At 35.3% G+C, this 23,805-nt stretch overlaps 1 protein-coding gene across 1 annotated transcript; it reads right to left on the reverse strand.

Annotated features, from left to right (window-relative positions):
* Positions 1-11,265: 11,265 nt before the first annotated feature.
* Positions 11,266-22,624, reverse strand: LOC105476733 (zinc finger protein 681-like). Its single transcript, XM_071088532.1, is given in 5 exon segments — positions 11,266-11,644; positions 11,646-12,351; positions 12,354-12,540; positions 16,939-17,200; positions 22,494-22,624. Coding segments are annotated over 5 exon segments (1,665 nt in total).
* Positions 22,625-23,805: the final 1,181 nt, after the last annotated feature.

The following is a 23,805-nucleotide window of genomic DNA, read 5'->3' on the forward strand; positions in this document are numbered from 1 at the left end:
TCTTTTCTTTAAGAATGTTGAATATTGGCCCCCACTCTCTTCTGGCTTGGAGAGTTTCTGCCGAGAGATCTGCTGTTAGTCTGATGGGCTTCCCTTTGTGGGTAACCCGACCTTTCTCTCTGGCTGCCCTTAAGATTTTTTCCTTCATTTCAACTTTGGTGAATCTGGCAATTATGTGTCTTGGAGTTGCTCTTCTCGAGGAGTATCTTTGTGGTGTTCTCTGTATTTCCTGGATTTGAATGTTGGCCTGCCCTACTAGGTTGGGGAAGTTCTCCTGGATGATATCCTGAAGAGTGTTTTCCAACTTGGTTCCATTTTCCCCCTCACTTTCAGGCACCCCAGTCAGATGTAGATTTGGTCTTTTCACATAATCCCATACGTCTTGCAGGCTTTGTTCATTTCTTTTTCTTCTTTTTTCTTTTGGTTTCTCTTCTCGCTTCATTTCATTCATTTGATCCTCAATCGCAGATACTCTTTCTTCCAGTTGATTGAGTCGGTTACTGAAGCTTGTGCATTTGTCACGTATTTCTCGTGTCATGGTTTTCATCTCTTTCATTTCGTTTATGACCTTCTCTGCATTAATTACTCTAGCCATCAATTCTTCCACTTTTTTTTTCAAGATATTTAGTTTCTTTGCGCTGGGTACGTAATTCCTCCTTTAGCTCTGAGAAGTTTGATGGACTGCAGCCTTCTTCTCTCAACTCGTCAAAGTCATTCTCCGTCCAGCTTTGATCCATTGCTGGCAATGTGCTGCACTCCTTTGCCGGGGGAGATGCGCTCTTATTTTTTGAATTTCTAGCTTTTCTGCCCTGCTTTTTCCCCATCTTTGTGGTTTTATCTGCCTCTGGTCTTGATGATGGTGATGTACTGATTGGGTTTTGGTGTAGGTGTCCTTCCGGTTTGATAGTTTTCCTTCTAACAGTCAGGACCCTCAGCTGTAGGTCTGTTGGAGATTGCTTGAGGTCCACTCCAGACCCTGTTTGCCTGGGTGTCAGCAGCAGAGGCTTCAGAAGATAGAATATTTCTGAACAGTGAGTGTACCTGTCTGATTCTTGCTTTGGAAGCTTCCTCTCAGGGGTGTACTCCACCCTGTGAGGTGTGGGGTGTCAGACTGCCCCTAGTGGGGGATGTCTCCCAGTTAGGCCACTCAGGGGTCAGGGACCCACTTGAGCAGGGAGTCTGTCCCTTCTCAGATCTCAACCTCCATGTTGGGAGATCCACTGCTCTCTTCAAAGCTGTCAGACAGAGTCGTTTGCGTCTGCAGAGGTTTCAGCTGCGTTTGTTATTGCCCTGTCCCCAGAGGTAGAGTCTACAGAGACAGGCAGGTTTCCTTGAGCTGCTGTGAGCTCCACCCAGTTCGAGCTTCCCAGCAGCTTTGTTTACCTACTTAAGCCTCAGCAATGGCGGGTGCCCCTCCCCCAGCCTCACTGCTGCCTTGCCGGTAGATCACAGACTGCTGTGCTAGCAATGAGGGAGGCTCCTTGTGTGTGGGACCCTCCCGGCCAGGTGTGAGATATGATGTCCTGGTGTGCCTGTTTGCTTAAAGCGCAGTATTGGGGTGGGAGTTACCTGATTTTCCAGGTGTTGTGTGTCTCAGTTCCCCTGGCTAGGAAAAGGGATTCCCTTCCCCCTTGCGCTCCCCAGGTGAGGCAATGCCTCTCCCTGCTTCAGCTCTCGCTGGTCGGGCTGCAGCAGCTGACCAGCACCGATCGTCTGGCACTCCCCAGTGAGATGAACCCAGTACCCCAGTTGAAAATGCAGAAATCACCGGTCTTCTGTGTTGCTCACGCTGGGAGTTGGAGACTGGAGCTGTTCCTATTTGGCCATCTTGCTCCGCCCCGAGAAATTGTATTTGTATTCACAGTTTAAGGTTTTTTAAAAACTATAAATTATGCAGAGGTATTGGTTTTGGTCAGGTATTTTTCTGCATCTATTTAGATGGTTATGTGGTTGTATTCTTTATTCTACTGTTGTAGTGTATTACATTAATTGAGTTTTGTATGTTAGGCCAATCTTACCTTCCTAGGATCAACCTCATTTGGCAATGGTGTATAATCTTTCAAATAAATTGCTGTGTTTAGTTTTGTAATTTTAATTTTTTTTTCCTCTTCATCAGGAATTGAACTCTGGTCTCCTGTATAGCAAGTTTGCTAGTATTTTTCTTGAGGATTTCAGGATTTTGGTGTCTATATTCATAAAATATTTTGGTCCTAAATTAGCTATTCTTGTCATGTCTTTGTCTAGATTTAGGATGTATGTAAGATTGGTCTCATTGGGTAAGTTGAGTGGTGTTCTTCCCTTTCTGTGTTATGGAAGAGTTTGTGAAGATTGATATTAATTCTTCAAATATTTGGTAATAACTTTTTAGCGAATCCACCTGGTTCTGGACTTTTTTGTGTGGTTAAGGTTTTCTAATCACTAATTCAATCTCCTTACTTGTTTCAAGTCTCTTCATGATTGTCAGTTGCTTCTTGAGTCAGTTTTGATACTTGCACCTTTTTAGAATTTGAGAATTTTATTTAAGTTATATAATATGCTAGTATATAGCTAATAGTATTCCCTTATAATTCATTATATTTTTGTAAAGTTAATGATATGCTAGTTATGTAATTTATAATTTTTATAATTTGAATCTTATCTTTTGTTTTGTGTTTTGGAGTTTCTTTTTGGTAACTCTAGCTAATGATTGCCAATTTTGTTAATCTTTTTTATGAGTTAACTTTTGAATTCACAGATTTTCATTTTTGCTTTTTTATTCTCTATTTTATTAACTTGTGCTCTAATCTATATTGGTTTCTTTCTTCTTGTTATTTTGAGATTAGTTTTCTCTTCTTGTTCTAGTGTCTTAAGGTGAAAATTTAGGTTATTGGCTTGATTTCCTTTCTTGAGGTAAATATTTGCCTATGTAAATTTTCCTTTGAGTGCTAGTTTTGCTGTACCCCATTTTGTTTCCTAAATCTCTCATGTGTTTTTTTTTTCAACTTTTCTTCTGTTTTCTTTTGCTTTAAGTAAATATATTCTAGTGTAACATGTGCATTCTTTTAATAATTACTTCTCACTATACATTTTAAAAGTTATTTTTTAGTGGTTGCTCTAGAATTACCATATTAATTTTAATTTTTTCATATTGAGCAGTTTTATATTAGTTTAATTCTAATGTTATAAAATAATCCTCCTATGAAGATTTGTTTCTTTTTTGTGTTATTATTCTTATACTTTTTATAAATACTGTATTATTTATTTTTATTACTATTATTTTTATTTTAACACATTTTTGTGGGTACATAGTAGATGTATATATTTCTGAGGTACATTAGATGTTTTGATAAAGGCATTCAATGTGAAATTAGGACATCATAGGGAATGTATTCATCCTGCCAAGCATTTCTTTTTTTGTGTTACAAATGATCCAATTACACTTTTCAAGTTAGTTAAAAATGTAAAATTTGAGTCATTATTGACTATAGTTGCCCTATTGTGCTATCAAACAGTAGGTCTTATTAAATTTTTCTAGCTTTTTTTATTCTTTATCCCTACCGCCTTCCTGACTCACCACTACCTTTACCAGAGGCTAACAATTCTTCAACTCTCTATATCCATGAGTTCAATTGTTTTGATTTTTAGATCCCAAAAATAAGTAAGAACATGTGATGTTTGTCTTTCTGTGACTGGTTTATTTTACTTAACATAATGATCCCCGGTTTCACCCATATTGTTGGAAATGACTGAATCTCATTCCTTTTTATGAATAGTACTCTATTGTATATATGACCAAACTTTCTCTATTTATCTGTTGACAGACACTTAGGTTGCTACTAAATCTTAGTTTTTGCAAGCAGTGCTGCAACAAACATAGAAGTACACATATCTCTTTGATATACTGATTTAGTTTTTTGGCGGTATATACCGAGCAATAGAATTGCTGGATCACTGGTAGTTCTATTTGTAGTTTGTTGAGGCACCTCCAAACTGTTCTCCATAGTGGTTGTATTAATTTACACTTCCATCAATGGTGTACAAGGCTTCCTTTTCTCCACATGCTTTGCCAGCATTTGTTTTTGTCTGTCTTTTGGATGTAAGTCATTTTTACTGGAGAGAGAAGATATTTTGTTGCAGTTTTGGATTTGCATTTCTCTGATGATCAGTGATGTTGAGCACCTTTCCATGTGCCTGTTTGCCATTTGTATACCATCTTTTGAGAAATGTCTGTTTAAATCTTTTCCCCATCTTGTATTACTTTTTTCTTGTTTTTTTGTTTATTCTTTAACCATTCCTACCTCTTTCTTGGCTCATCACTACCTTTACCAGAGGTAAAGCTAAAAAAATTTATAAGGTTTTAATTTTTTTCTACAGATTTGTTGAATTTCTTTTATATTCTGATTTTTAATCCTTGGTCAGATGGGTACTGTGCAAATGTTTTCTCCCATTCTGTGGATTGTCTCTTCACATTGTTGCTGGAATCCTCTGCTGTGCGGAAGCTTCTTTACTTGATGTGATTCCATTTGCCCATTTTTGCTTTGGTTGTCTTTACTTGTGGAGTATTACTCAAGAAATCTTTATCCAGACCAATGTCCTAGGGGATTTCATCAATTTTCTTGTAGTAGTTTCATAGTTTGAGGTCTTAGGTTTAAGTATTTAATTCATTTTGATTTTATTTTTGTATATCATGATAGATAGGAGTCTGGTTTTATTCTTCTGCATACAAATATCCGATTTTCCCAGCACCATTTATTGAAGAGACTATCTTTTTCCCAGTGTAAGTTCTATCTTGTTACCTTTGTCAAAAATGAGTTCACTGTGAGTGTGTGAATTTGTTTTTGGGTTATCTATTTTGTTCTGTTTATTTATGTGTCTGTTTTATGCCTGTACCATGCTGTTTTAGTTACTATATCTCTGTAGCATAATTTGATGTCAAGAAATGTGATTCCTCCAGTTTTGTTATTTTTGGTTAGAATAGCCCTGACTATTTTTGGTCTTTTGTGTTTCCATGTATATTTTAGTACTTTTTTTTTTTTTTTTTTTTGTGAAGAATGTCATTTATATTTGGATAGGTTTGCATTGAATTTGTGGATTTCTTTAGGTAGTATGGACATTTTAACAATATTGATTCTTCCAATTTGTAAATATGGCATATTATTCCATATTCTGGTGTCCTCTTCAATTTTTTATCAGTGTTTTATAATTTTCATTATAGAGATCTTTTATTTCTTTGGTTAAGCTAATTGATAAGTATTTAATTTATATTTGGGAATTGTAAATAGGATTACAATTTTTATTTTTTCACATTGTTCACTATTGTTACATAGAAATGCTACTGATTTTTTGTATGTTGATTTTGTGTCTTTCTACTTCATTAAATTTTTTTATCAGTTCTTATAGTTTTCCTGTGGAGTCTTTAGTTTTTTCCAAATATAAGATTATATCACCTACAAAGAATAATTAGACGTTTCCTTTTCTAAATTAATGTCCTTTTTTTTCTCTTCTCCAATTGCTCTAGGTGGAACTTCCAGTACTATGTTGAATAACAGTGGTGAAAGTGGGCATTCTCATGTGTTTTAAATCTTAGAGAAAAACTTTTCAATTTTTCTCCATTCAGTATGATACTAGTTGTGGGTCTGGTGTATATGTCTTTTATTATCTAAACTTTCTTCTAGGCCATTTACTTGAGAGTTTGTATAATGAAGAAAAGTTGAATTTTATTCAATGATTTTTTTCAGCTTCAAATGAAATAATCCTATGGTTTATATCCTCATTTTGTTGATATGACCTATCAAATCATTTTATTTGCCTATCGTGAACCATCCTTGCATCCCAGGAATAAATCCCACTTGGTGTGTATGAATGATCTTTCTAATGTATTGTTGAATTCAGATTGCTAATATTGCGTTGAGAATTTATGCATCAATTTTTATCAGATATATTGGTCAGTGGTTTTCTTTCTTTGATGTGTCTATCTGATTTTGGTATCATGTTAATACAGTCTTAATAAGGTGAATTTGGAAGTGTTCCCTCCTCTTCTATTTTGTGAAATAATTTGAGGTGGATGGATATTAATTTTTCTATCGATGGTTGGAAAAATTCAGCAGTAAAGCCATCAGGTCCTGGGCTTTTCTTTACTGGGTGAGATTGATAAGCTTCAATCTCATTACTTGTTATTGGTCTGTTTAGGCTTTGAATTTATTTTTGGTTTAATCTTTGTAGGTTGTGTGTATCTAGGAATTTTTCCATTTCTTCTAGATTTTTCAATTTATTGGCATATTGTTGCTCATAGTAGCCACTAATGATCCTTTGAATTTCTGCAGTATCAGTCATAATATCCCTTTTTATCATTTGTGATTTTATTAATTTGGATCTTATCTCTAGTTTTCTTAGTCTGACTAAAGGTTTGTAAATTTTGTTTAACTTTTCAAAAAAAACAACTTCTCATTTTATCAATCTTGTTTTGTTGTTTTCATTTTAATTTCACTGATTTCTGCTCCTACTTACATTATTTGTTTTATTCTAGTAATTTTGAGGTTGGTTTGGTCTTCCTTTTATAGTTCTTTAAGATTCATTGTTAGATTGTTAATTTAAAGTCTTCCTTTTTTGACGTAGGTATTTATAGTTATAAACTTCCATTTTAGTACTTCTTTTCCTGTTTTCCATAGGTTTTGGTATGTCATGTTTCCATTATCATTTGTTTCCAGAAATGTTTCATTTTCCTTCTTAATTTCTTCATAGACCTCCTGGTCATTCAGGAGCATAGTGTTTAATTTCAATATATTTCTACAGTTTTCAAAATTCCTGTTGTTATTAATTTTTAGTTTTACTCCATTGTAGTCATAGAAGATTCTGGATATAATTTCAATTATTTGAATATTTTAAGACTTGCGACCTAATATATGATCTGTCCTTGAGAATAATCCATGTGCCAAGAAAAAAATGTGTATTCTGCAGCTCTTGGATGAAATGTTCTGTAAATATATATTAGATCTATTTGGTATATAGTGCAAATTATATCTGATGACGTAAATTATTTCTTTCTTGATTTTCTGTTTGGAAGATCTGACCAACACTGAAAGCAGAATGTTGAATTCTCCAGCTATTATTGTATTGGGACTCATCTCTCTGTAGCTCTAATAATATTTTCTTTATATATCTGGGTACTCCAGTGTTGGGTGCATACATGTTTGATATTACTATGTCCTCTTGCTGAAGTCATTCATTCATCATTATGTAGTGAGTTTCTTTTTCATTCACCATTATGTAGTGACCTTCTTTTTAGTCTTTTATAGTTTTATCTTGAAAGTTATTTTTCTGATATAAATACAGCAACTCCTGCTATTTTTGGTTTCCATTGGCATGAAGTAAGTTTTTCCATCTTTTTACTTTTCAGTTTCTCTATGTCTTTATTGTGATTTATGTTTCTTGTAGGCAACAGAACTATGAGTCTTGTTTTTTCATGTATTCATTCAGTCTATTTCTTTAGAATGGAGAATTTAATCCATGTACCCTCAATGTTTTTATTGATAAGTAAGGACTTACTTCTGCCATTTTCTTATTATTTTCTGGTTATTTTGCAGCCTTCTCTTTCTTCTTTCTTTCCTGTCTTTCTCTAGTGAAGATGATTTTTCTCTGGTGATATAATTTAGTTTCCTGATTTTTCATTTTTTCTTTAAAATTTTATTTTAGGTTTGGGGGTACATGTGAAGGTTTGTTACATAGATGAACACGTGTCACTTGGGATTGTTGTACATATTACTACATCACTCAGTTATTAAGCTCAGTACTCAATTGTTATGTTGTGGTGTGCTTACATGTGCCCCACATTTATCTGAGGCTGTGTTAACTTGTCTTTATTTTATTATTTCTATGTTTTATGGATTGCATAATAGCTATTAATATATCTTTAATTTTGCTCATTCTCTTGCTTTTTCAAATCTACTGCTGACCTCTTGTAATAAATTTTTAGTTTGGTTGTTGTAATTTTCAACTCCAGAATTTCCATGTTATTCTTTTTCACTTATATTTTATCACTTATATTACATCTTTTCCCTTATATATGTGATGAGACCTTCTCTTTATATCTTACTTTTCTTAATTAAGCACAGTTTCCTTTGGTTCTTTAATCATATTTATAATGGTTACATTGAAATTTTTGTTAAATCTGACATCTCTTTCTTCTTACAGATAGTTTCTATTGCCTATGTTTTTTTTCCTTTGCATGGGACACATATTTCTGTTTCTTTGCGAGTTTTGAACTTTTGATAGCAACAGGAGGCACACAAATGTCTAGGCATATAGGGGTGGGTGCCTGGTTAAACCCAACCTCCAAGTCAAAGACAGTTTAAAACTTGAAAGCCAAGCTACAAGTCAAAGACAGTTTAAAACTTGAAAGCCAAGCTACAAGTCAAATCCATGGACGAGATTGAAAACCTGCCTTCCTGTTTTCTGTTTGTTTGTTTGTTTGTTTGTTTCCTTTTTTGATGTAGACATTTATTGCTATAAACTCCTTTTTTTATTATTATTATACTTTAAGTTCTAGGGTACATGTGCATATTCCTGTTTTGCATGCTTTTCTTTGATTGATCCCCCTCTTCACCTATTTTACACGTATCTACCCTTTCCTAATTGGTTTTGTACACTGCAATGTCCACCTTATGTGATGACTTTGCTTTAGCCTTTCTTTGCATACTTACAAACCAGTCAGCATGCACACCTGTATTCTGAGCCCATAAAAGCCTCAACGGCAGGGGTGAGGGGACAGCTCTTCATTCCTTCTCAACTGAGAGCTGCTCTGTCAATCAATTTAAATGCTCCTCTGCTCCCTTCACCCTTTGAATTGTCACTGTATCCTCATTCTTCTTGGATACAGGACAAGACATCAGGAACTAATGAACATAGTTCATAGGTACAAGTCATAAAATACCTTCATAGGTACAAGCCACAATGGCTTCATAGGTACAAGCCAGGCCAAGTGGGTGGGGTGCCTCCAGTGGCCTCAAGTGGCAGGCCCAGGGTTGAGTGAGGCCTGGGGGAGTGGAGTGTGTCACTGGACATGAAGTTCCCCAGTTGGCAAAATGGCTGAGAAAAATTCTGTGTCTTTTTTTTCCCCTTAAAACCTGGAATTTTTATGTAGTATATTGTAGTAACCTTGGATACTAATTCTCCCATACCTCTTTGTGGCTTATTTTGTCATTCACTTTTTGTTTCTTTGCTAAAGTATTCTAGTAAATTTAGGAAAATCTTTTTGCTCCATATTGAGAAGGAAACAGTGTCATTTTGGTGTCATTTTTCAAATCCTACAATCTTCAGTGTGTTTTGTGTTAGGATGCCAGTGATATAAGAATGGACTTCTTAGAATCTATTTTCCTAATCTCTCTGTTAAGTTGTATTCTTCATTTGGTAATGCATCCTGCCAGTCAGACACTGTCAATTACCAGTTGATTGCTCTATTGTTTTTGACAATTCTCTCATTGCATAAACTGCTTAGAAGTCTGATTCAATTAAATTCAGTTGAAGATGTTTTTGAGACTGGTTTTTGATATTTATTCTGACACCAGAAGGACTCTTGACTGTCTCTTTCTCTGGGTCTTTTTGGTGAAATTGCTGGCCTATAGTTTTGCTTCTGCCCTTAACTAAGAATAACTATTTTTTTTTCTTCAAGAATGGCTTTAAGATTCAACTTCCTCACTATGTGCTTCAAATAAAGTTAATTATGTTTGAGAGAAATTAGGAACTCTCTTTTCTTATAGACTGCTTTTCCCTCAGGACAAACTCTCTAAGCAATAGGTTTGGTGGTATACCCTCTGGTTATCTCAGTTGCATTTATAAATAAGGTCATGCAAGGGAAGTCAAAGCTTTATTATACTGGCCATCCATGCTTCTGGTAGAGCCTCTATCATTTAGATAAGGGCTGGGCGGAGGAAGGGAGACTCCTAACACTTTGCCATACTCACCAAAAATTTAGTGTCTTCTACTTAAAATTGAAGGGAATGAGAAATTTTGGCAGACTTTCCTTCCTGATGATATATGGTAACCACTAATTTTGTTTTCTTTGCTATACTTGCTGAGAATAGAAGTTCCATAATGTTGAGTTGGACAAGGTGAGAAAGAATGAATTGTGGCTCAAATTCTTTTGATTCTGGGCGTTATTGCTGATTTTTAGTATATTTTCTTAAATAGATGTTTTCTACTTTGCTCTTTGCACTTTAGTCCATTTCCAAACATTTGAAATTGTTCTTCATAATATTTTGACCAGTTTTGCTTGTTTTGCTGGGTATAGGGTTCATGGAATTCCTCAGGCTGTAATCCAAAAGAGGAATACTCTTTGTGGTTTTAATATTAATTTCCCTAACGACTAAAGATGTTGAGCATTCTTATGTTCTTAGTAGCCATTTGTTTATGTATTTTGGAGAAATGTCTATTGATAACTTTGCCCAACTGAATGAGGTATTTTCTGTTTTTATTTTAATTACAGAGTTGTAAGCATTTCTTATATATTCTGGATACAAATCCCTTACCACATAAATAACCTGGAAATATTTTCCTCCATTCTGTGAATTGTCTTTTTATTTTTTCAGTGCTGTACTTTCAAGTACAAAAGTTTTTAATTTTTTTGCATTTATAATACTTTTGTTAAGTCTGAACTCTCTGATGTTGAGTAAGATGTGAGCAGATATTAATGATTTTTCATATTCTTTATATTTGTAAAGATTTTTTCAAGCACAAATGATCTCCTGTGCAATAAAGTGTGAGCATTGGTTAAAAGTTTTGCCACATTCTTCACACTTGTACAAGTTTTTTTTGTATGAATTATCTTATGTATAATCAAGTGTAACAACCATTTAAAAACTTTGTTACATTCTTCACATTTCTATGATTTGCTCACCAGTACAATTTCTTTTATGTTTAGAAAAGTTTGAGGTGTTGTCAAAATCACTGTTATATCTTTTAGGTTTGTAGAGTTTCTCACAAATATGAATTTTCTTATGTCCTGCAAGGCTTCAGTATTGGTTAAAATCTTTGACACATTCTTCACATTGGTACGGTTTCTCTCCAGTATGATTTCTCTTATCTAGTAAGGTGTGAGGACTGATTAAAGACTTAACCACATTTCTCACATTGATAGGATTTCTCTGCAGTATGAATTATCTTATGTGTAGAAAGGTGTGAGAAATGGTTAAAGACTTTGCCACATTCTTCATATGTGTACAGTTTCTCTCCAGTATGAATTTGCTTGTGTTCAGTAAGTTTTCAAGATCGATAAAAAGCTTTGCCATATTTTCAACATTGATAGGGTTTCTCTTTAGTATGAATGCTCTTATGTCTAGTAAGGTGTGAGGACTTGTTAAAGGCTTTGTCACATTCTTCATATTTGCAGGTTTTCTCTCCAGTATGAATTATCTTATGTGTAATAGGGTGTGGGGACTGCCTAAAGGCTGTGCAATATTCTTCACATTTGTAGAGTATCTCTGTAGGATGAATTATCTTATGTCTGGTAAGGTGTGAGGACTGGTTAAAAGCCTCGCCACATTCTACACCCTTGGAGAGTTTCTCTCTAGTATGAATTTTCTCATGTTCACTAATGTATGCGGGTTCGTTAAAATCTTTGCCACATTCTTTATATTTGTTGAATTTTTCTCTGGTATGAATTATCTTGTGTAGTAAGGATTGAGGACTGGTTGAAGACTTTGCCACATTCTTCAAATTTGCAGGGTTTCTCTCCAGTGTGAATTATTTGATGTGTAGTAAAATATGAGGAAAGATCAAACGCTTTGCCACATTTTTCACATTTATAGGGTTTCTCTCTAGTATAAATTACCTTATGTATAGTAAGGTTTGAGAACTGATTAATGGTGTTGCCACATTCTTCACATTTGTACGGTTCCTCTCCAATATGAATTCTTTTATGTTTACTAAAGATTGAGGACGCATTAAAAGCTTTTCCGTAGTCTTCACATTTGTAGAAATTTACTCTAGTATAAATTAGTTTATGTTGAGTTAGGTTTGAAAACATGCAAAATAATTTGTCACATTCTTTACATTTAAAAGGTTTTTTTTTCCAGTATGTCTTATGTCCATTTAAATTTGAAGATTTATGAAACATTTTCACATATTTATCACATTCAAATACTTCACACTGGGTAGTGAGTAAACATTGATCAAGTCCATTATAACCTCTTTTTGGCACCTTGCAATCATTCACACATTTACCATGTTTTCTTAACTGTAAATTCTCATGTTTGCATTTTCCATATCCTCTCAATGTCACTTTTTGGAAAGAATCTTTTATGATCTGCTCTGGCCAAAAGTCTTGGGAAAAATGAGAACACATAATTGGGGATTTGGCTATCATCTCTTGTCTCTTGTAGTCCAAGACTCTTTTTCTTGCTCCAGACAGGTAATCAGGTCTGGCTTAGAGACAACAATACCAAGGAAAACCAGGTTTCTGTAATTCTCTAACATCACATTACTATATAAATTCCACTGTGCAGTGTCCGGGCATTGTGACTCCACCAGAGAGAATTCTATGACCACATCCCTAAATTTCAATTTTTCCTTAGAGTCACATTGGGCACTTTATTAAAATGACATGGATGCTTCTGCCCAGAACATCAAATAGAACAATTCCTAGGCTTCCAGGGGGCCCTGGCATCTTAGCTGTGTATCTCCCAACACTTGCAGGTTAGAGGGTTGCAGAAACTGGACCTCTAGGAACAGAGAACACAGAGAAATAAAGACAAGACTTGGAGCTACAGCTGCAGAGAGACTAAAAGATTTTAGTTTTCATGAAATCCAATTTATTTATTTTATTTTATAGCTTGTGAATTATTATTGTATATTAGAAACAACTGCCTAATGCAAGTGTACAAAGTAATACTGCTACATTTTCTTCTAATAGTTTTATATATTTATCTTATTCATTATGTCTCTGAACCATTTGGAGTTAATTTTTAAATATGGTGAGAGAAAACAGTCTAACTACATACTTTTTTTCATATAGTCTTATTGAAAAGAGTTTTTATTTCATTGAACAGTTTTGAAACTTTGTAAAAAACTAATTTTGTATAAAAGTTAGAGTTTATTTCAGGATTCACAATTCTGTTTTACTTATGTATATGCTAATCCATATATCACTGTCACATTGTTCAAATGACTGTAGTTTGGTAGTAAGGTTTTGAATTAGGTAGTGTTCTTTTTAAAATTTATTTTTGACTATTCTGAGTTTCTTTAAATTACATATGGATTTTAAATCAGCTTGCCAAACTTCTGAAAATGGGAGTCTGAAATTTTGATAGAAATTGCTTTAAATATGTAGATCAATTTGGAAATTATTGTTATCTTAAAATATCATCTGCCAATCCATGAATATGTTTCTTTCATTTTATTTAAATTTCCTTTTGTTCCTTCAACAATGTTTTTCAATTTGCAAGTTTTGCACTACTTTGAAAAGTTCATTTCAATGTTTTTTAGTCTTTTTGATGCATTTTAAATAAAATTTTTTTTTTTTTTTTTTTTTTTGAGATGGAGTCTTGCTCCGTCACCCGGGCTGGAGTACAGTGGCCGGATCTCAGCTCACTGCAGTCTCCGCCTCCCGGGTTTACGCCATTCTCCTGCCTCAGCCTCCGGAGTAGCTGGGACTACAGGCGCCCGCCACCTCGCCCAGCTAGTTTTTTGTATTTTTAGTAGAGACGGGGTTTCACCGTGTTAGCCAGGATGGTTTCGATCTCCTGACCTCGTGATCTGCCTGTCTCGGCCTCCCAAAGTGCTGGGATTACAGGCTTGAGCCACTGCGCCCGGCCTAAATAATTTTTTTTTTATTGCTAATGTATGTAAATACAATTGATGTTTGCACGTTGACCTATTATCCTGAAAACTTGTTGAAATCTAGGTGGTATGGTATTGTTTATATATATATACAGACACACATATATATTTTCTGCATCTTGTTCTTACCATGATCAAGTTGTGATATTGACATCTTTATTATTGCTTAATTATTTATTTCTTACTTCAATTATGTTCAGTTTTGCCTTTTTATTTTGGGAATTTGTTATTAGGTGCATGTATATTTATAGTTGTTATATTTTTCTGATAACTATTTTTACTATGATAAAAAATTTTGTCTTAAAAATTATTTTGTCTGATATTATTATAGCCACTTTAGCATTCATTTAGTTATTGCTTTCATGACTTATCTTTTCCATCCTTTATTTTAAACTCTGACAGAATTTGGCACATCTATTGTAGACACTATGAAAAATAAGGATCATCTTTTATTCATTCTGCCACTATTTGCCTTTTTATTGGAGCATTTATGTCAGTTACATTTCATGCAATTTCTGTAAAAGTAGGATTTATTTTGCCATTATGCTATTTGTTTTTGATGCATCTTATGTTATTTTCCTCTTTTTCTCCATTATGCCTTTGTTTTGTAATAAATGTATATTCCCTTATAAATTACTTATTTTAAAATAATTTTTATTTTACTTTATGCAGTTTTAAAATAATTTATTAATGACAATTACAGTAAACCTTTTAAAATAATCTAGTTCAGTTTAATACTAAATAAGCTATATGGAATTAAAAACTTTGCTCCACTATAGGTCAATTTCTTTCTCCCTCTTTAAGTTATTATTGTGAAAATATATCTTTACATATTAAAAACCTGTCCAAAAGATTTACGATTATTGCTTTATGCAGTTTCATTCAATCAGATCAGACAAAAAAAGTTACAAGAAAAACATTTATACTAATTTTTATATTTACTTCTGTCGTTACCTTTATCAATGTAGTTACCTCTACCAATGCACTTTATTACTAATGTGTTTCAAGGTGCTCTTAATTTAATTGCTAAAATGTTTCTAGGTCCCATGAGTCCCTGAAGCTGTGCTTATTTTTCTTTATTCTTTTTTTATTCTGTTTCTCAGTCTGAATAATTTAAATTAATTTATTCTCAAGTTTGTGGGTTAGCTTCCTGTTTCATACCTGCTATTCAGCTCATCTAATAGATTTTTTAAATTTAGGTTGTTATTTTAATGCTGGATTTCTATTTTGTTCTTTGTAATAATTTATTCCTCTATCTTTGTATTCTCTATTAGGTGAGAAACCATTCTTATAATTTCTTTTACTTTTTATCCATGATTTGTTTCAGTTCTTTGAGAAACTTTGTAATACCTTGTGTAAAGTCTTTGTGTTGTGAGTCCAAAATCTAGGCTACCTCCCAGTGAGTTTCTATTGACTGTTTTTTTCTCTTTGTTTTGCCCATAATTTCCTATTTCATTGCATACGCTTTAGTATTTTAGTTGAAAATCAGATATTTTAAATAATATAATATTGCAAATGTGGAAATCAGATTCTTTTATCCCCAGTATTTTCTTGTTATTTATTTGTTTAGTAACTTTCCTGAATTAGTTCTATACATCCGTATTCCATATCATTTGTATCCACTGAAGTCTGCTTAACTAGCTTAGTTTTCAGCCAACAATTGGACAGAGATTTTCTTAAATGTTTTGAAACAATAAATCTTCAACAATTGGACAGATATCTTCTTAAATATTTTGAAACAATAAATCTTCAATCCTTTGCTAACTATGTGTGTGGCGGGTGGGGAGAGAGAGGAGAGAATATGTGTGTTTTGTGGCATGCACTCAATATGTTAGCAATATACAATTTTGCCTTAAAGTTCACTTTCTTCTTGCATGGAGCCTCAGGTCTAGCTAGAACTAGAAGAGTGGGTCTCTGTCACATCTCTCTTGAGCATGTGCACATGTGCATGGCCTATCAGATTACAAGGAATATGTAGGATCTTTCCCACTCCCCCATGTACATTTTATTAATTTTCTTTTATTTTTTTGCCAGCCTTTTTGTTAACCAAACTTGAATCACCACCTCAGGTAGCTGCAACATTAAATGATTACCAGTGATTATTTTTGCCAAATTCCATGGATGTATGCCTTTTTGTATGAAACAGGCTTTGAGTCAAATCAAATGACAAGACCCATTAAAAGGGACTCTCTAGAGAGTTTCCAGACAAGTCAAATAGTGAAAATTTTATGGGGATGGGTATTTTTGAGATGTTCTTAACCTGGTCTCCACTTCTCAGTGGTTGCTAGGCTGCTGATTTTTACAGTTACTTTAGGTACATATATTTATTGGCAGTGTTGTCAATAATTTTATGGAGGAGAAGGTTTTGGAAAGCCTCCGCCTTTCCTCTTCTTCTATATTACATTTTCAGAAAAGTTTACAAGTAATTTTTCATAAACAAATGCTTAATCAAACAATTTATCATCAATGTCCAAGATACATTCTTCATTTCTGCTTTGTCATCTTCAGTTTCTTTGTTTTTGTCCTTAGGTTGGCCCTCTATGTTCATAAAATGGCTGCAGAAAACCCAAGCATCACATTCTCACACAATAGAAACCAAGGGCAGACAGAAAAAGAAATACCTTTGTGTGTCTTTTTTTGAGTGGGGAAGCTTTTTCCAGAATTCCTCTCTCTCCATGCACACACTGGTAGCTTTTTCCTCACATCTAGTTGTCCAGATTGCACTGCTTACCCATTTGTAAACCAATCATTGGCTAGGAGAATGGGATTATTATGGGTTTCTCAGACTAATTAGATTTACCCTCTGCAGCTTGGGAAAAACCCTAAAGTTTTTCCTTTAACTTTTATTTTAAGTTAACTTTTATTTTAAGCCCACCACTACACCTGGGTAATTTTTGTATTTTTAGTAGAGACGGGGTTTTATCATGTTAGTCAGGCTGGTCTCGAACTCCTGACCTCAGGAGATCCATCCACCTCGGCCTCCCAAAGTGCTGGGATATAGGCGTGAGCCACCGTGCCCAGCCAAAACAGACTATTTTTTCTCTTGAGTCTTATAAATTATATTAGGCAGCTGAAGCAAAAATTATAAAATTGATGTTATTTTCAATGTATTTGGAGGAAATATTTAACTTGGAGAATGTTTCCTGTGCACTTGAGAAAGATGTGCAGTCTGATGTTTTTGAGTGAGTTTCTGTATATGTCTGCTAAATCTAATTGGTTTATGGTGAGTTTTCTATCTGTTATTGAAATTGGTGTATGGAAGTTCCTGGGCAGCGGAGCAAGATGGCTGAATAGGAACAGCTCCAGTTTCCAGCTCCCAGAGCGAGCGACACAGAAGACAGGTGATTTCTGCATTTTCAACTGAGACTCCACCTCTGGGGACAGGGCACAGCTAAACAACAACAACAACTACAACAAAAAGCAGCAGAAACCTCTGCAGATGCAAACGACTCTGTCTGACAGCTTTGAAGAGAGAAGTGGATCTCCCAACACGGAGGTTGAGATTTGAAAACGGACAGACTGCCTGCTCAAGTGGGTCCCTGACCCCTGAGTAGCATAACTGGGAGACATCCCCCACTAGGGGCAGACCGACACCCCACACCTCACACAGTGGAGTACACCCCGAGATGAAGCTTCCAGAGCAAGAATCCTACAGCAACACTCGCTGTTCAGCAATATTCTATCTTCTGCAGCCTCTGCTGCTGATACCCAGGCAAACAGGGTCTGGAGTGGACCTCAAACAATCTCCAACAGACCTAGAGCTGAGGGTCCTGACTGTTAGAAGGAAAACTAACAAACAGGAAGGACACTCACACCAAAACCCCATCAGTACATCATCATCAAAGACCAGAGGCAGAAAAAACCACAAAGATGGGGAAAAAGCAGTGCAGAAAAGCTGGAAATTCAAAAAATAAGAGCGCATCTCCCCCTGCAAAGGAATGCAGCTCATGGAAACTGCAATAACCTCCTCCTGAATGACTACTGGGTACATAATGAAATGAAAGCGAAAATAAAGATGTTCTTTGAAACCAATGAGAACAAAGATACAACATACCAGAATCTCTGCGACACATTTAAAGCAGTGTGTAGAGGGAAACTTATAGCACTAAATGCCCACAAGAGAAAGCTGGAAAGATCTAAAATTGACACTCTAACGTCACAATTAAAAGAACTAGAGAAGCAAGAGCAAACACATTCCAAAGCTAGAAGAAGGCAAGAAATAACTAAGATCAGAGCAGAACTGAAGGAGATAGAGACACAAAAAACCCTCCAGAAAAATCAATGAATCCAGGAGTTGGTTTTTTGAAAAGATCAACAAAATTGATAGACCGCTAGCAAGACCAATAAAGAAGAAAAGAGAGAAGAATCAAATAGATGCAATAAAAAAAGATAAAGGGGATATCACCACCGACCCCACAGAAATACAAACTACCATCAGAGAATACTATAAACACTTCTATGCAAATAAACTAGAAAATCTAGAAGAAATAGATAACTTCCTGGACACTTACACTCTCGCAAGACTAAACCAGGAAGAAGTTGAATTCCTGAATGGACCAATAGCAGACTCTGCAATTGAGGCAATAATTAATAGCTTACCAAGCAAAAAAAGTCCAGGACCAGATGGATTCACAGCTGAATTCTACCAGAGGTACAAGGAGAAGCTGGTACATTTTCTTCTGAAACTATTCCAATCAATAGAAAAAGAGGGAATCCTCCCTAACTCATTTTATGAGGCCAACATCATCCTGATACCAAAGCCTGGCAGAGACACACACAAAGAAAGAGAATTTTAGACCAATATCCCTGATGAACATCGATGCAAAAATCCTCAATAAAATACTGGCAAACCGGATCCAGCAGCACATCAAAAAGCTTATCCACCATGAGCAAGTGGGCTTCATCCCTGGGATGCAAGGCTGGTTCAACATACACAAATTGATAAACATAATCCAGCATATAAACAGAACCAAAGACAAAAACCACATGATTATCTCAATAGATGCAGAAAAGGCCTTTGACAAAATTCAACAGCCCTTCATGATAAAAACGCTCAATAAATTCGGTATTGATGGAATATATCTCAAAATAATAAGAGCTATTTATGACAAATCCACAGCCAATATCATACTGAATGGGCAAAAACTGGAAAAATTCCCTTTGAAAACTGGCACAAGACAGGGATGCCCTCTCTCACCACTCCTATTCAACATAGTGTTGGAAGTTCTGGCTAGGGCAATCAGGCAAGAGAAAGAAATGAAGGATATTCAGTTAGGAAAGGAAGAAGTCAAATTGTTCCTGTTTGCAGATGGCATGATTGTATATTTAGAAAACCCCATAGTTTCAGCCCCAAATCTCCTTAAGCTGATAAGAAACTTCAGCAAAATCTCAGGATATAAAATTAATGTGCAAAAATCACAAGCATTCTTATACACCAGTAACAGACAAACAGAGAGCCAAATCAGGAATGAACTTCCATTCACAATTGCTTCCAAGAGAATAAAATACCTAGGAATCCAACTGACAAGGGATGTAAAGGACCTCTTCAAGGAGAACTACAAACCACTGCTCAGTGAAATAAAAGAGGACACAAACAAATGGAAGAACATACCATGTTCATGGATAGGAAGAATCAATATCATGAAAATGGCCATACTGCCCACGGTAATTTACAGATTCAAAGTCATCCCCATCAAGCTACCAATATTTCATCACAGAATTGGAAAAAACTGCGTTAAAGGTCATATGGAACCAAAAAAGAGCCCGCATTGCCAAGACAATCCTAAGTCAAAAGAACAAAACTGGAGGCATCACGCTACCTGACTTCAAACTATACTACAAGGCTACAGTAACCAAAACAGCATGGTACTGGTACCAAAACAGAGATATAGACCAATGGAACAGAACAGAGTCCTCAGAAATAATACCACACATCTTCAGCCATCTGATCTTTGATAAACCTGAGAGAAACAAGAAATGGGGAAAGGATTCCCTATTTAATAAATGGTGCTGGGAAAATTGGCTAGCCATAAGTAGAAAGCTGAAACTGGATCCTTTCCTTACTCCTTATACAAAAATTAATTCAAGATGGATTAGAGACTTAAATGTTAGACCTAATACCATAAAAACCCTAGAAGAAAACCTAGGTAATACCATTCAGGACATAGGCATGGGCAAGGACTTCATTTCTAAAACACCAAAAGTAATGGCAACAAAAACCAAAATTGACAAATGGTATCTAATTAAACTAAAGAGCTTCTGCACAGCAAAAGAAACCACCATCAGAGTGAACAGGCAACCTACAGAATGGGAGAAAATGTTTGCAATCTACTCATCTGACAAAAGGCTACTATCCAGAACCTGCAAAGAATTCAAACAAATTTACAAGAAAAAAACAAACAACCCCATCACAAAGTGGGCAAAGGATGTGAACAGACATTTCTCAAAAGAAGACATTCATACAGCCAACAGACACATGATAAAATGCTCATCATCACTGGCCATCAAAGAATTGCAAATCAAAACCACAATGAGATACCATCTCACACCAGTTAGAATGGCGATCATTAAAAAGTCAGGAAACAACAGGTGCTGGAGAGGATGTGGAGAAATATGAACACTTTTACACTGTTGGTGGGATTGTAAACTAGTTCAACCATTATGGAAAACAGTATGGCGATTCCTCAAGGATCTAGAACTAGAAATACCATATGACCCAGCCATCCCATTACTGGATATATACCCAAAGGATTATAAATCATGCTGCTATAAAGACACATGCACACATATGTTTATTGCGGCACTATTCACAATAGCAAAGACTTGGAATCAACCCAAATGTCCATCAGTGACAGACTGGATGAGGAAATGTGGCACATATACACCATGGAATACTATGCAGCCATAAAAAAGGATGAGTTCTTGTCCTTTGTAGGGACATGGATGCAACTGGAATCCATCATTCTCAGCAAACTATCGCAAGAACAGAAAACCAAACATCGTATGCTCTCACTCATAGGTGGGAACTGCACAATGAGATCACTTGGACTCGGGAAGGGGAACATCACACACCGGGGCCTATCATGGGGAGGGGGGAGGAGGGCGGGATTGCATTGGGAGTTATACCTGATGTAAATGACGAGTTGATGTGTGCTGATGAGTTGATGGGTGCAGCACACCAACATGGCACAAGTATACATATGCAACAAACCTGCACATTATGCACATGTACCCTAGAAGTTAAAGTATAATAAAAAAAAAGTGCTGAGTGCTCCAAACTATCAATATATACATGTGTAATAACGAAAATAAATGCTAGATTAAAAAAAAAAGAAGAAGAAAAAGTTCCCTACTATTCATGTATAAGTGTATTATTTCCCTCTAATTCTGTCAATTAAAAAATATTTGCCTCATGTTTTGGAACATTAATTTCAATGTGCATGTGTTTATAATTTTTGTATCTACTTAATTAATTAACCTTATTATTGTTATATAATATCAGATTTTTCTATACTAACAGTTTTTTACTCAAAGTCTATTTTGTCTGATATTAGTAAAGGCAACCCAGCTTTCTTTTGATTATTGTTAACATGGATATCTTTTTTCATCCTTTCATTTCAGCCTATTTGTATTATTATATCTAAACTGACACTCTTGTACATCCAACTATACAGGGTTTGTTAATGTCTTCATGTAATTCTCTTTGCGTTTATCCTAGTTTTTGGTAAATTCATGTCTTTGCTCAAATTTGAGAATTTTTTTTCATTATTCTTTCTTCAAACAATCTTTTTGCCTATTTCTCTCTCTCTTCTTCTAGGAGTCCCATTATATGTATGTTTGTCTGCTTGATGGTGTCTCTCAAGTCCTGCAAGTTCTGTTAACTTTTCTATATTCAATTTTTTTCTCTGCTCCTCTGAATTTCTAATTTAAATTTTATTTTCTTCAAGTACACTGATTGTTTTTCTGCCTATTGAAATCTTCTGTTGAAAGACAGAAACTTCACAGCCAGTCAGACTAGGGTTAGAATCCTAGTTTTGTCACTTACTAGAGAATAGTCATTAGGCAAATTACTTCATCTCTTTGAGTTTTAGTTTCCAAATCTGAAAAAAAAAACCACCTGTATCAGAGACTGCTAATTATCCTCTTACAGTTATATTCTCTGATTACATGGCAATAAAAATTTTAGCTGTTATGCAGTCACTCAGCGAAATTTTGGATTTTTGATCCTCCTTTGGATGTTGGTATGGCTATATGACTAATGATTGGCAAATAGATATGAATAGAAATGACATAAATAGCTTCTCAGCGGCTCCCTCTTTTGCTGGGTAGAATACAGATGACATGGTGCGAACTGGGGCAGTTGCCTTGAACCATGATTAAAGTCCTCACTCTACTGAATACTTGGCAAGTAATTTTCCGTTTCCTTTTCTTTTTTAATTATATATTAAGTTCTGAAATACACGTGAGGAACATGCAGGTTTGTTACATCGGTATACGTGCCATGGTGGTTTGCTGCACCCATCAACCCATCATACATATTAGGTATTTCTCCTAATGCTATCCCTCCCTTTGACCCACCCCTCAGCAGGCCCTGGTGTGTGATGTTCCCCTCCGTGCATCCATACGTTCTCATTGTTCTACTCCCACCTACGAGTGAGTACATGTGGTGTTTGGGTTTCTGTTACTGTGTTAGTTTGCTGAGAATGATGGTTTCCAGCTTCACCAATATCCCTGCAAAGCACATTAACTCAATGTTTTCTCTGGCTGCATAGTATTCCATGGTATACGTGCCACATTTCTTTATCCAGTCTATCATTGATGGGCATTTGGGTTAGCTCCAAGTCTTTGCTATTGTGAATAGTGCTTCAATAAACATATGTGAGCATGTGTCTTTACAGTAGAATGATGTATAATCCTTTGGGTACGTGCCCAGTAATGGGGTTGCTGGGTTAAATGGAATTTCTGGTTCTACATCCTTGAGGAATCGCCACACTGTGTTCCACAATTGTTGGACTAATTTACACTCACAGAAACAGTGTAAAAGTGTTCCTATTTCTCCACATCCTCTCCAGCATCTGTTGTTTCCTGACTTTTTAGTGGTTGCCATTCTAACTGGCGTAATATGGTATCTCATTGAGGTTTTGATTTGCATTTCTCTTACGACCAGGCATGATGAGCTGTTTTTCATGTATTTGTTGGCCACATAAATGTCTTCTTTTGAGAAGTGTCTGCTCATATACTTTACCCACTTTTTGATGGTTTGTTTGTTTTTTTCTTGTAAATTTGTTTAAGTTCCTTGTAAATTCTGAATATTAGCCTTTTGTCAGATAAATCAATTGCAAAAAATTTCTCCCATTCTGTAGATTGCCTGTTCAATCTGATAAGAGTTTCTTCTGCTGTGCAGAAGATCTTTAGTTTAATTAGATCCCATTTATGAATTTTGGCTTTTGTTGCCATTCCTTTTGGTGTTTTAGTCATGAAGTCTTTGTCCATGCTTATGTCATGAATGGTATTGCCTAGGTTTTCCTCTAGGGTTTTCATGGTTTTAATTCTTACATTTAAATATTTAATCTATATTTAGTTAATTTTTGTACAAGATGTAAGGAAGGGGTCCAGTTTCAGTTTTCTGCATATGACTACCCAGTTTTTCCAAAACCATTTATTAAATAGGAAGTCCTTTCACCATTGATTGTTTTTGTCAGTTTTGTCAAAGATTAGATTGTTGTAGATGTTTGGTGTTACTTCTGAGACCTGTGTTCTGTTCTATTGATCCATATATATGTTTGGGTACCAGTACCCTGCTGTTTTAGTTACGGTAATTTTGTAGTATGTCTGAAGTCAGGTAGCATGTTGCCTCCAGCTTTGTTCTTTTAGATTAGGATTGTCTTGGCTATACAAACTGTTTGCTGGTCCCATATGAAATTTAAAGTAGATTTTCTAGTTCTGTGAAGAAAGTCAATGGTAGCTTGATGGGAATAGCAGTGAATCTATAAATTA

Source organism: Macaca nemestrina, chromosome X, assembly GCF_043159975.1.
Source record: "Macaca nemestrina isolate mMacNem1 chromosome X, mMacNem.hap1, whole genome shotgun sequence".
Taxonomy (NCBI): domain Eukaryota; kingdom Metazoa; phylum Chordata; class Mammalia; order Primates; family Cercopithecidae; genus Macaca; species Macaca nemestrina.